At 32.2% G+C, this 14,424-nt stretch overlaps 1 protein-coding gene and 1 pseudogene across 4 annotated transcripts in view; one reads left to right on the top strand and one right to left on the bottom strand.

The window, feature by feature from the left end:
- The window catches only part of LOC107468923 (3-oxoacyl-[acyl-carrier-protein] reductase 4), a gene marked incomplete at its 5' end in the record, with an annotated part of 29,133 nt that continues 14,709 nt past the window's right edge, over positions 1 to 14,424 (top strand). Inside the window, 11 exon segments of one of the 4 annotated variants that reach the window (XM_016088302.3) lie at positions 1 to 169; positions 246 to 388; positions 795 to 848; positions 1,335 to 1,415; positions 1,490 to 1,535; positions 1,610 to 1,704; positions 1,787 to 1,819; positions 1,993 to 2,127; positions 2,217 to 2,310; positions 2,387 to 2,469; positions 2,695 to 3,115. In XM_016088302.3, the coding sequence (XP_015943788.1) occupies positions 1 to 169; positions 246 to 388; positions 795 to 848; positions 1,335 to 1,415; positions 1,490 to 1,535; positions 1,610 to 1,704; positions 1,787 to 1,819; positions 1,993 to 2,127; positions 2,217 to 2,310; positions 2,387 to 2,469; positions 2,695 to 2,727 (966 nt within the window). 4 annotated transcript variants of the gene reach the window in all.
- LOC107468918 (uncharacterized) overlaps positions 3,375 to 14,424 on the bottom strand; it is a 19,473-nt pseudogene continuing 8,423 nt past the window's right edge.

A 14,424-nucleotide genomic window follows, 5' to 3' on the forward strand; every position in this document is an offset into this window, starting at 1 on the left:
TCTCTCTCCGCTTCCAACTGCGTGGCCTTCCGAACTGCCAACTTCTCCTCCTCCTCCGCCGCCGATAACTGCAAAATCGGTCATCTCCGCCAATGGTCTCCGATTCCGACTAAGCTCTATCGCCCGCAAGGCCTCCGCTGCGGATCCAATGCTCCGTTTCGCTTATCCGGTACCGATCTCTCTGTGTGTGTGTGTGTGTGTGTTTCGATTTGTGTTTTTGAGTTTTGGTTTGATTTGAACGGCAGGTGTGAGAGCGCAGGTTGCTACGCTTGAGGAGGCAGGAACAGTTGCGTCTCAGAAAGTGGAAGCACCGGTTGTGGTGGTCACCGGAGCCTCCAGAGGTATCGGCCGTTCAATCGCGCTGACATTGGGACAAGCAGGTTGCAAGGTTAGTCCTTGCAAACTCAAGACTATTTTTCGCGACTTTTATGTGTTGTGTCTGTAACTTTCAAATGTTGCTTAAACTTCGTGTGTATTTGGATTGACATATTTTAAGTTAAACGTAGGTTATAATAGAAGCTTCCTAGACGTCTCTAGAAATAAATTAAAACAGCAAATCATGCTCTTACTTGTGCTTCTTCAAGTAGGCAATTACATTTCTCTTCTAAATTTAATCAAGCAAAACTAAAAGGAAGACAAATCTGTTGTGTCGATAACAGTGCAGTGTGTGTTCGATGATGTGGTTCTTTGGTTAAAACTTGTTTACTTTTCAATTAATTTACTTTTGTGCTAACGTGATTCACTTTTGAGTTTTGATCCTGATGCTCAGTTATTATTTGGGCTTTGTATTGCAGGTGCTTGTTAACTACGCAAGGTCATCTAAGGAAGCTGAGGAGGTTTCCAAGGAGGTACCAGACCTCTCATTTTATAGCATTTTGTCAATATTATTCTGTGCAGTGTTGCTGTTTTGTTATATAGTTTTTGACCCGTTGATTTCATGTTAACTGTGATTAAGCATACTTTTTTAGCAAGCATAATTCAAAACCTTATGCAATTACTTTCATTTCATACATGTTCTTCATAATTCTTTGGCAATAATGCACAAAACTCGATAATGTATAAGATTAGATAGCTTAATTCTCAATCTACTTGTTAGTGTTAATGTGTTATCAGTAAATTTCTAATGTGAAAATTTGTCTTTCTATTCCATTTTTGTTTGATGTGTGTCATTTTCCTTTCCACTAGAACAAAATGTTTAATTTGTCCCATGCTTGAACATTTGCTTCTTATTTTATTTGTGAAGTCAGCTCTTTTTTGTTTGTATTATTTATAGATGTTGCTCACTATGTTATATCAATTGATTTGGCTGCATTTATTTGACTATTACCTTTTAGATCGAGGCATCTGGTGGACAAGCTCTTACATTTGGGGGAGATGTTTCCAATGAAGCTCACGTGGAATCCATGATTAAAGCTGTAAGCTTCTATTCTCAAATTATTATGTTGAGATTTTTCTGTCTTGGCTGCTTTCATGACTTCCGTATATGCAGGCGACCGATGCTTGGGGAACTGTTGATGTACTGATAAACAATGCAGGTACCTTAAGCTCTTCTGCTATCATTTTTCTTTTGGTATTCAAATATCATACTCATAAGATATTATGGATTCAGGAATTACTAGAGATGGTTTGTTAATGAGAATGAAGAAATCTCAATGGCAGGAGGTTATTGATCTAAATCTCACAGGGGTTTTTCTTTGCACACAGGTAAGTCAGTTAATAATTTGAATGGAGTTAAAATATATTTAGCTTTCTTTATGGATTGGATCTGACATTTTTTTTTGGGCAGGCTGCAGCTAAGATTATGATGAAGAAGAAGAAGGTAACATCCACTTAATAAACCAATTGATTCCATCTCTGGCATTCTTCCAGCATCATTAACCAATTAAGTGATTGTTGTTCCTAGACTGGAAATAATTAGCATTCAGTCTTTTGCTGTCTAATGGTCAGTAATCTCTTTATTTTCATATATATCAATCCACCTGTGTTTCTCAGGGAAGGATAATCAATATTGCATCAGTTGTTGGTCTGGTTGGCAATGTTGGACAAGCCAATTATAGTGCTGCAAAAGCCGGAGTAATTGGCTTAACAAAAACTGTTGCAAAGGAGTATTCTAGCAGAAGCATCACTGTATTTCTTAAATCTATGCATTTCTTCCTGATATCAAAGAGCAAATAGCCAGTTGATGGAATGAACTAAAACCGGATTTTACTTGCCAGGTTAATGCAGTTGCCCCAGGGTTTATTGCATCTGATATGACTGCAAAGCTAGGAGAAGACATTGAGAAAAAGATTTTGGAGACAATCCCATTAGGTGAACACTGGAACTATGTTGATGGATGCTTTAATTAGTTGGTGTTATTAACTTACAATTTCTACCATGGATTCAGGGCGATATGGTCAACCAGAAGAAGTTGCTGGGCTGGTGGAATTTTTGGCTCTTAATCCTGCTGCTAGTTACATCACTGGGCAGGTAGTTTATTCTATTTCCCTATTGCTTTCTAATGCAGAATTACTTTATTACACTATTCACCCTCTCAGTGCAATACATATAATTCAAGACATACTGAAATTTGTTGATGAAATTGACTCTAATAACTTGTCATATGATTTGAAGGTTCTGTAAATTGTGTTATTTAGCCTCATTTCTTTTCTAGCCAATTAGGCACTTACAGTTAAGCTATTAAATGTGTTGCAGGTGTTCACCATTGATGGAGGTATGGTGATGTAAATCAGCAACCAGAGCTACTGAAGTGCAGAGTTCAAATAAAGGGCTTTCAACTTCTGTTGTACGGTGATAGTTAATTCTAATGCTGATTTTTCTCTAGTCCTGCTCTACCTGATGACTTTTATTAAAATCTCATTTTAGCTTTTCGACAAAACCAAAGGTGTAGTACAGGCAAGCTTCGAAACAGATTGTATTTTGGGTGTGGTTGCATTTTGGTCATTTTAACAAAATAGGTTTAATTTAACTTTTATATTTTAAGCAACTCATGCTTCGAGCAGTAGCTCTTCCTTTTGGACCTGCTTTCAAGGTAGCCAGTTTATTTATGCATTTTACACAATTAGTTCACGTAATTAATACGTGAAGTGATAAATAAAACGAGATGTTTCGTGGCTATAGCTAAGCAACTATTTGGCATATGCTGTTCTCTTCATAACTTAATTTACAACTGCACAAGTGCTCCTGTGAAGCTTAAAGGCACATACATTACTATGTCATTTCCTGATTTCCAAGAGTATACTTACAGAGGAAGGCACGTAGTATAATAAAATTGTTTTATATAAAACAATGAATACCAATAACGTCACGAATTCTGAGTTACTTTCAATATAATATAACAATGCACAGCAAAATTATGTACAACTCATGATACATAAAGAAACACTTCCCCGTGATGAAGTGAGTCACCATTTGAATCAATTCAAATTCTGACTGAGCCAAAAATAAGATTGCTTCTACTAGTGGATACAGGATACCTGTAGAAAATTAAACTAATGTATATTGTTAATCACAACAGCAATGCTACACATTAACAATATTACAGAGAGGGTTCTAATTTTTACTCAAGAAACATGAGGGCCTGTGTGAGTTGAGAGTGCATCACTGAAAGCAATTTTCCAGAGCATGAACGACAGTTCAAGGGCTGTTACGAATGCGCACCTCCTGACTACAGATGCTCCGAAACTATTCATATGCCAATAACTGATGCATTAATTTTGTCGGAACCACCACGATAATCAAGCTCTACAAAAGTACCCCCTCCTTCTCCCTTTGCTAGTCTTCCTGGATTCACAGCAATGCATTTCTTGCAGTTTGTCTCTTCACTTCCCACATTAAGCACCTATGCAGTAATGAATAAACTTTATTTCATCAGAAATTAGTATCCACCACCTATTTCTCAAAAATTCAATCACCATCTTTTAAGGATTGAGAAAAAGAAACAAGCACAAGGTAAAGAATGTGTACCTTGACAAAGTACTTGATATCCGAAGGTAAGATAAGAAGATCTGGAACCAACGGGAGTTGAAGGGCTTCTGGTGCAAGAGAAAAATCCAAAGGAACACCTTCTGCCGGTGGATAAAGTGGATAAAAGCTAATCCAAAAATCAAAGTGTGTCAACTGTTTGTGATGATTTCTGAAAGCAAAAGATCACAAGATATCAGATCTCACCTTTGCTGGCTAAGAATATGGTTTGCAAGCCTAGTCAAGCGATCAGTAGGTTGTCCATCTGGCGCAGTTCGTGATATCTCTTCCCCACTGACCTGCTTGAGAATATCTACACTGCAGCAACCAACTTTGACCTGAAAAGCAATAACAAATGGTAACTCTTACATGCTCCTCTCTAGATACAGCAATTAACTAAACCTTGTAACATTTTTTCTTCCACTATTTGGCTAAGAGAATCAGTAAGTGGATAATAAACCTAAAAGAAATTAAGTAAAGCATACTATGTGGTACAGCAGATGTATTTGCAAAATATGCATCTTTTGTCAGTCAATTTTTATTTTTAAAGCCCAGAGGTATAACATGGGAAGTGGAACACAATAAATTACCAAGTCATAAAATGAGATCACCAATGCAATACCTCGTTTGCCTCAAAGATTCCAGGATTAGTGAGACTGATTATCTGCATAATAGAACAGAATAATTACGTAAGCATCAATGTTAATAATGAATGATATTTTTGTAAGTACATGCAACAGTTCCAAGATTATTTTGTCAAATGCTTCGACATAATTTTACCTGAGATTTGAGATCAGGAAGATTGATATCCAGTTCAGGCTGCATAAAGAAATAGTTAATATCAATATTTGGATTTGGGATTGAAGGAAACAAATATACTAGCATCTTGAACAAAAATCATCATATCTTAGTTGATTGAATTCTATCTGTACCTGAGGGAAAACAAAATCATGGTTCGCATCTCGTATAGATGGTACAAGAAGAACACGCGCAGCAGAACCCATACATTCTACATAATCTTGTAACTGGATACCAAAAGTGATACAAGGGGGTTAGAAAAGAACTAAATAAAAATTCCCAAAAACAATGTCTACTGTTAAGAATTATTACCTTGCTCAGGATGCCGTTATGAAATATTTCATCAAAGGTTCTGTCAACAGTTCCTTTCTTAATGTTGGAGTGTTCAGAATCAACAAATGGTCCCAACTGAGATAGTCCAGTAGGCAGGATCGAATAATCAAGGTTTGCATATTATCTAGGACCTAAACTCAAAAGATGCAGATTATGCATAGGTGGTATTACCAATACAAGTAACTGTGGCTGTCTTCGCTTTGCATATCCTAACAATTCTACAAGGGGCTCAAAAAATAAATTGTCTGTTGTTGTAAAAGGGCCTGCTGCAATAATCTGTTAAGCACCAAGAGCATGTGTATAATACAAATTATTAACAGAAATATTGTTCATATTATCACAAAATTATTTTTAAAAAGAACATGAGATCTTTTAAAATCTATAATATGCGTCAAAATGCAAGTAAATAAACAGCTACAAGGTTTTGCTTCACATGACTGCCTTATAACCATACTTTGGCTGGCTAATTAAGATGTTAGTAATTTGTCATTGTTAAAAAATAAACTATAGTAAAAATCTGTAAAATTTTACCAAAATACCAAAAATGGAACCTAGTGCATAATATAATTTTATAACAGAGCTCAATGACTAAGAAACGAGTAGAGTAAATACCATGGACAACTCTGTCTTTTTAGAAGTAATATCAATTGGTTGACTTTTATCAATAGCTAGCTTCTTTGCTGGATTCAAATCCTTATCATCAGCAACAGAGGTAGGTGGTATAGAATCTACCAATTTAGATGCAACTAAGCAATGCCCACTAGGATTATGCCCGTCAATACCAACAACCTATCAAAAGATGAGATCCGTGTTTCATAACCCATAATTCCAACACAAATTTTCACTTTCAAAGCCTGAATTTAACCTGCCATGCCATTACTCACCTGACCAGGAAAAATTGAAAAATGGCTTAAGCGTTGCAAGTCTAGACGAACACATTCTCCTCCAGAATGTTCAACACTGTCAACATATCAGAAAACAGACCATATATGGTAGATAAGTTTGTAGAGCTAAAAGGTAGTGAACATAAACTCTTGGTCAAGCTGAATTGATCCGTTGACTGATTTTTGTTTCTCCATTTTGTTCATTAACAGATCCAACACCTAGTATTTAGATATATCAAGGTTACAATATACTTGTATAAATACTATCTATATGGAGATATATAGTGCCAATTTACCTGCCCTGCAGCATGACAGACTTGTCATTTAGACGGCCTTCTGCATCACAGCAAACCATACCGACAGCAAAAATGCTTCTCTGATAAAGTATATTAGTTTAAACTATCAAACCCATGCAAGGAGGATTTAATGTAGATACAGAGGTTAAGTAAACAAGATAGCAAATAATCTCATTAGCCAACAGACAAGCATACAATTAAGTAACAGCGTCCGAATGATTGTAAAGGCCTACCACAAAGAACATTTTGTCTTGAAATATTCTGCAAATGCATCAGTAAAATAGTTAGATGCATTAAGTTTACCTGTGAAGCAATTGTAGGGTCTGTTGGTTCTCCATAAAGCCCAGAAGCAACAAGGGCCCTTGTATGTTTGCGAATTCCATTTTCTATTACATTCATCTAAACAACCAAAATCAGAGTTCAATAAACCAATGAACAAGGCCAAATATCTAAGAGATAGACCATATATCAGACCCTATCCTCTGTCCTCATCGATCTCATGATTTGGCACTTGTATTTCATTCTCTATATCAGGCACTGTGTTGATGCTAAATTTCACAGCAAACCTATCAGTTCGCTTTGAAAAGGGTGTCACCAGCTCAGTTGGTTTTCCAGAAGATAAAATATTCCCATTTGTTAGAGACATTGCTTCGTGTGCAGGTGAACGAAGATGTTCATCATTATTTGTTGGAGTACTAAACTTAGCATCATCATCATGGTTTAAGACCCTAAAAAGAAGGATTGTTATGAAAATATCTGTAGCTTAGTGGAAATTCTGAAATACAATTCAAACAGTTTTGTCCACTTTATAACCTATTAGGCTATTACACAACCCAACAGGAGATAACGATAAATAAAAACAAACAAGAATCAGTGTAAGCAATAGACAAGACCAAACACAATTCTAATGAATACATAAAGGGAAGGGACCTGACCAATAACAGAAGTTGTAAGAATGCAGCAGCCACAATATTTGCACTTAAATTTTAAATTATGCACAAGGTTGGGTTTAAATAAAACAATTAGCTCTTACCCCCCTTTAATAAATAAAACTGAAATCCCACCCTCCCCTCACCCCGCATAAATTTTACGGTTAACGCAAGTCAATCATTAAGCAAAACATATAAGAAAACCACACACGGATTTATTGTAAATTTAGTAAGATGTGCTTACATTTCTACATCTCTGATAGAGTAACTAGGCAATTAGATTCCTCCTTTATAACTTCTTCTTTCTTGTTAGTCTGCAGGTGCATCAAAAAGCCATCCATTTCAGCATTTTGCACTGTTGGCTCATTCAGTTGTCTGTCGGATTGAGAGAGATAGGTTAAAGATCATTCTAAAATTAATATAATTCCCAAATACACAGCTTCAAATATAACAGTAGAGTGTCAGAGTAGAGAGAGAGCGCAAAAACCTGTTGAGGTAATAAACCTCCCAGTTTGAGACGAGATCTGCAGGGCTGAGGCTGTAGTTGATGCAGAAAGTCATACCTGCAAGCATATGCTACACACATTAACACATTCAACGCTTTTTCTTTCTTCTTCTTCTTCTTCGTTTTTGTTTTTTTCTACTCTTCAATAATCGAGAGAAAGGAATTGGAACAAACGATAAAGAAGAACTACTTACACTTGTTCAGTATTTCTTCTTCTTCCTCAAGGTTGAACCCGGCTTTTCTGAATTCTGACTTGATTTCCTCTTCCATGGCTTCTCTCTCTCTCTCTCTCTCTAGAGTCTAGGGTTTGGCTTCTTTCTCTGATAATTCTGATTTGACGAAGTGCCGAAACAAATTGGCGGGAAATTTGCCAGTTGAGTTTATATATAATATCCGAACACTGATAATTTTCCTCTTTTGGACATTAAACACTGAAGATTGAACACTGAAGCCGACAGATGTAATGGGCTTCGGTTATTGTTGCCAACTTGACTTAATTTTAGAAATTAATCAAGTCCAACTTTTAGGCACATACTTGCTTCATCCTTTTTGTTGGTCTAATCTGACGAGTGACGAGAAGCCTTACTTATCTTACAAAAAAAAATTCAGGACCAAAAGGTATTTTACTTCCTAACAACATTAGTGATAAATTGCTAATTTGTTATGCTTTTTTCGTATATTTTAAAGAACTTTTTTCTATGATACACAATGTTGATGTTAATTTTAGATAATTGTTGATAATTCAATAGATAAAGTCAGGTTCAATAAGGATAAGAGGCTCGTGCTAATGAGTTATAACTTAAATGATATAATCTTTCTCGATTTGAATCCTCTAAAGTTTGAATTTCACTTTAGAGAGTAAAGTGTGATTTTCTACGTTTGAATAGTTTCTCTTTCATATTTATTCTTGGTCCCACCTATGAAATCAATGGTGAGAGATCACACTTTACTCTCTAAAGTGAAATTCAAACTTTAGAGGATCCAAATCCTGAATCTTTCTATACTCATTTAAAAAGTCGCATATTCGAGTCTCGTGATCTTTGGTAAAAAAAAAAATAAGAGGTTCATTTTAAAAAAAGAGACCTATTTTCGTACCATCTCCATCTCATCTAGAAAATAGATCTCAACAGACTTTCAAAATAAAGGGAACAGTTATCTATCAATAAAGATGAAACTATTCAAATAATTTATGTTCAAACCTACTAAAATATGTCTAAAATCTTTGCTAACTTATATTAATATTTTTATATGTATTATTTTTACTGCTTATTATTTTTTATATGCTAAAGAAGGTTAGGGGTGAAAGATAAGTGAGTGAAAAAATATACGTTTTTCTTCCATTTCGTATGTATTACACTAGAGTTGGAGGCTTCATGTCGTGGGTGACGTAACTGATGTGGCCATTTCGCATGTGCGAGAAGTAACATGGATCCTCAACCTCAACCTACAACTCCTCCAAACCTTGACTTGGTCCTGACATGCATCTTCATCAATAATTTTATCTATGCGCATTTTAAGAATTAATAATTTTATAGTTATCTGAATTCTATCAAGATCTGGAAAAGATTTTTAACAAAATCGGTATCTCAAAATCTGGTTTAAAAAACTTTGAACAAAGTCTTTCAGACGTTAACGCTAATATACTTCGCTGCATACAAGTCCATAAACTTGACAAGCATTTAAGTTTTTGTTTCAGATCTTAAAAAGATGTAAAGAATGGTTTAACTCCCTTCTCGTCTGTTTTTACCGATTTTACAATCGATCTAACATAATTTTTTATGTGATAATTTTTTTTATATAAAACGGTTTACACTAGTTTTTAAAATTAAAATTAGTTTTATTTTTTTAAATTGATTTAAACTTTTTTTATTATAAACTGCGGAAATAACACCCAAAATAACAAAGTCTTTGTCAGCCAATTAACTTCCAGACTTTTTCAAATGAAAAAGTCTAGAAAACCAAATACAATATAAGTCAACTCAAGTGATTCTTTTATAAATTAAAATAGTAGAGTTATTTTTTTTTTTATAACAAATCTCTTATTTTTCAATTAGTTAATTCTAACTAATTATTCTCTTAATTGATTTCTTAGCAAAACCGTTCTAAAAACAGCAGTTCTCAGGTCCTCCAAAAAATAAACTTATAAGTTATAGGCCGATTTTATGATGAATTTTCCGTTGGAATTTGGGAACCAAGCAATAACATCATTCCCCAACCCAAGTTCAAGTGGCGTAACGTAGATAAAATTGGAATCTAACCGCTTCCAATCCATTCGTTTACTAACTATTTCCTCCAACATATATATCGCTTAGCATATCATGAGCAAAGTCCTTTAAGCTATGTATACCACCAGGAACCCAATGATCCATAAAAAAAAAGAGAAAAATCCAAAATAGTCCCTGACAATTAACTGGAAAGATAACGAGGCTTTTGACAAAAAAAATCTAATCCGGCTCCTAACAATTACCTCGAAAGGACAACGAGGTCCCTGTGCAAAAAAAAAAGTCAATATTTTTTTGGCACATAGGCTAATCAGTCCTAAAAAAAATATCAAGGGCCGGATTGGTTGTTTTTTTTTTTTGGGACCTCGTTGTCTTTTCGAGGTAATTGTCAGGAGTCGGATGCAGTATTTACTCATTTTAAAATTAGTGTCTTATGATATAAACTTATTTAAAACTTATTTGCTAAGTGAAAAAGTAATTTGGTTCAAATTTTAAGTCATTTAAACAAGTTTAGTTTAGTTTCAATTTAGTTTACGAAAAAAACTGCACCATAAACATTTTTACTGGAGAGATTCAGACATAAGTAGTTGAGTTTTTATTTAAACAAAGTACACACTAAATTCACAAATGTTCAAGATGAATTGATTTATCACATTCTCTTTTTCTTCCAAATTTCGGAAGAAATAAATATCTGCGTACACCAATATTAATAAATTCATTAAAGCACTTGATTGTCTAATAAACTCTCTGTAATATATGTGCACTTGATTATAAGGCAAAATAAAATCTTAAAGCTAGACCTTAAATTTATAAAGACATCTTTTTACAAAGTTAGGCAAAACAATGCAATGTCTTTTATATATATATTTCATAAAAATTTATTGATCATACGAAAAATTCATCTGTGCACAGTACTTCAAAAGTGCTTAATTCTTTTTTTTTTTTTTGCATTCTCCCATCAACCAATTTTAAACCCAATAATAGAATAATCATTCCTGAAACCTTATGAAAAAAATTTGTAATCCTTGGCCGACATAATGATATCCTCATTGCACCAATAGGAGATAGTATTATTATCAATAGTCTAATAATAATGCATATTTGAAATTTAAGGATAAAGAAACAAAATTAGCTAGTGTTCTCACGAATAATTTTTTAAATTGAAGATGAATTTATTAATAGTTAAATACAAATAAATTTATCCAATTAATCGTCCAAGACAAGCCATATTTTTTAGGTTTCTTGAGCTTAAGCCATATGACACATGGTAGCTGCAAGTAGCCATAAAATTAAATAAGACCAATAATAAGTTAATAACTAAACATGTATATGCATAGTGGGTTGGATAAAATATAAATATTTATTATTATTTATTCATATTTTTTCATATTCTCCATCAGTGTCTTCGTAGATTAGGGAAGCCAACCATCAAGCTTCTTTTGCTTTGTTGTAGCTGCAGATGCCAAACCGTCACCAATTACTTCCTTCTCAGAACCCATGTATCTCTTTTTCTTTCGGTTCTTTTTAGCAATTATAAGTCAAGCCTTAGTTTCTTCTGCTTTAGTTTTCCCTCTCCCGCTTCAACAAAAAAAAAAAATGTGACCAAACAAACTATAAACAGACCATATGTAATTTGTAGAATAAATATTTAAATTGGTGAATATTGAATTTTAGTTTTTAGATTGAATAATTTGATTTTTCTAATCATTTTTATTTTATAAAAATCCTAAAAAATTCCTAGAATTAGATAGAATGATTTTTCTGTCATTTTTAATCAAATTTTTAATTGTACATTAAAGATAAATTGCTAAAATTTTTTATTATAAATTAATTAAAACTATCAAGAAATCAGTATCTCTTATTTTTAATGAATATTTAGATAATAATTTGTTTGAGAATGAATTATTCAATTTTAAACTTTTTGAGGATCAATGTAACTATCTAGTATAATTAGGGAACTTAATTAAATTAATCCTTTCTTTTATTACTTCTTATAGAACGTTTTGGATAGGATTGGCTTGAGGTACTTTTAGTGGCGGGAAATTTGCTATAATTACTGTTGCATTTTTTGGACAGAAAATTAGATAAATAAATAGGAAGTTAGGAAGTTGTAGTTGAAAAGTCGCATTTGAGAACCACAAAAGTAAACACTAGTTTGTCAAAGTCTTCTATTTTTGTACCTTTGCTCCATAAATAGTTATTAATAATTGGGGAGGGATTTCCGATGTATTTTAATTTATGGGAGTCAGCGAGAGTGATGTTAACCACACATAATAAGTAAGGAAGCGGTTCTCGTATTCCGTTATATTTAGCGGAATGTGATATTCTATCTATGTTGATCATTTAGATATAATATAAATTATTTGAACGTTCAAGATTTTGGAAGCTTTTTTTGAGTGAACATGAAGAGAAGGAACTTATGGTGGACTTCAAACCGGCTATGTAGTTAAAAAGTATTGAAACCTATATATTATTTTATTTGACCATGTGCAATGAAGCTTGGTGTCATGGTGTGTTTTCGGCTTTTCACGTGATCTTGAGCATACAGCTGAGTTGGCAATTTGTTAGAAATAGGCCTAATAGGCATATTTGTGTAATCATGGAAGAAAACAATTTTTGTAATCATGGAAGGAATAAGAAATAATCCTAATTGAATGGAAAGAATACTATACATGTAATTGGATAATTTGTTTTTTAAAAAATACAGCAATGTTCCAAAAAAATAAGAGATGAATTAAATTATGCAAAATACAGTGATAGATAAAATAATATTTTTGATGAGAGAAAAATTTGAGTGAAATTATCATGAAATCAAACTATTTAAATGCATATAAAATTTGTATTTATTTGTTTATTGTATATTATATGGATGAATTATTTGTGGGGTAAAGTTGAAATTTTTTTTAATGTATTATAAAATGAATAATTGAAAATAATATAGAGTTTTTAAATATTATGCAATATTTTCGTATTCAGGACAAATTTAATCTATCATCAATAAGTGAAAAAAATCACTCTGAATAATTTGAATAAAAAATATATCTCTTCAAACTTTAAATTAAAGTACTATGATTTCTGTTGGTTATATTATTAAAGGAATTATTAAATTGACAAGTTCATATGAAATAATTAGCGCTGATTTATACGGTTTTGAAAATTGTATAATTAAAAGTAGTTTAATTATTTTATTAGTTTCTATAATTTTATCAAATTTATAATTAAATATTTCTAATTTTTAATTTAGTCTTTATACCGCTTTTAATTTTGTAATTAGATTATTTTTATGTTAAAAATATTAAAATTAATAGAATATTTTTTAAAAAATATGTAATTAAAGATCTGATTAAGTTCTTAACTATGAATACTTTTAAATTACGAATACCTTTATAACAATCAAATTATAAATACAGAATAATTAAACTATTAAAATTTAAAGAAATATACAATAGAATAAAAGATTTGAGATAATACATACTCTCAATTTATATGGAATTTATGTTTAAAATGAAATTAAGATTTAAAATTTAAATATTTTTAGTCTACTTCAATAATCGTAATTCAAACCATAAATTTTGTGAAACTCATAATTTAAAATTAAAAATGTAGTTAGTTTTAAATTAAAATAGGGGATATTATTAAAATTTTTTGTCAGTATTTTCAATTATATTTTATAATGAAGATATAATAATAAAGAAATGTAAATATTTTAAACACAAATTATATTTGTAACGAAATCAAAATTTCAAAGTGAAAATAAGTAAATAACGTATTTCTGAGAATATTTTTTTTGAAATAATATATGAGTCTATGGTGATCACTTAGTCACAAGGCACATACTAACACCCGTTTTAAGCCACTAGGAATTAGAGCTGCTCTTTGTTGACATTTTGTCTCTGCAACCAAGGTTATTTTTGTCCTCTCAACGTCTAAGTAAATGGGCTAACTTTTCGTACCATGAATACCATATTCCGCTTTTTTCCTCCGGTATATGTGATCATTTTCCAATAAGTAAACATATTAAGGAAATTTGCCCATATGAAAATGAAAGAATTTGAAAATAAATATCGTTTGTCACCTTGTCAAGACAAGTTTGTGTTGACTAATAATATTTTAAAATGAAGTAGTAGTGTCTCTCTTTACATTTAAGAGCATCTAATAAATATGCAAACTTTACTCTTTCTTTTACTCATGAAGTTAACTCTATTCATCTACGAAGTACCTAATTCCATCCCAAAAATAAAGTGACAACATCTAAGAACATTAGTCAATAAACCTTCATCTGTGACAAGACACAAAAAATGGGGACCGATTCCATATTTCCTTAATGTTTGGAGTTTTAAAACTCCTTTGCAGTATTAATATTGTAATGTACATTGGCGCAATATTCTAGATGATTCCATTAATAAAGCTTTTAATGTATATTAACAAAATTATTAATTAATTAATATATTTTTTTTTATAAAACTACCAATATATTAATTATAACTTTTAAAC

This window comes from Arachis duranensis, chromosome 10, assembly GCF_000817695.3.
Source record: "Arachis duranensis cultivar V14167 chromosome 10, aradu.V14167.gnm2.J7QH, whole genome shotgun sequence".
Classification (NCBI taxonomy): Eukaryota; Viridiplantae; Streptophyta; class Magnoliopsida; order Fabales; family Fabaceae; genus Arachis; species Arachis duranensis.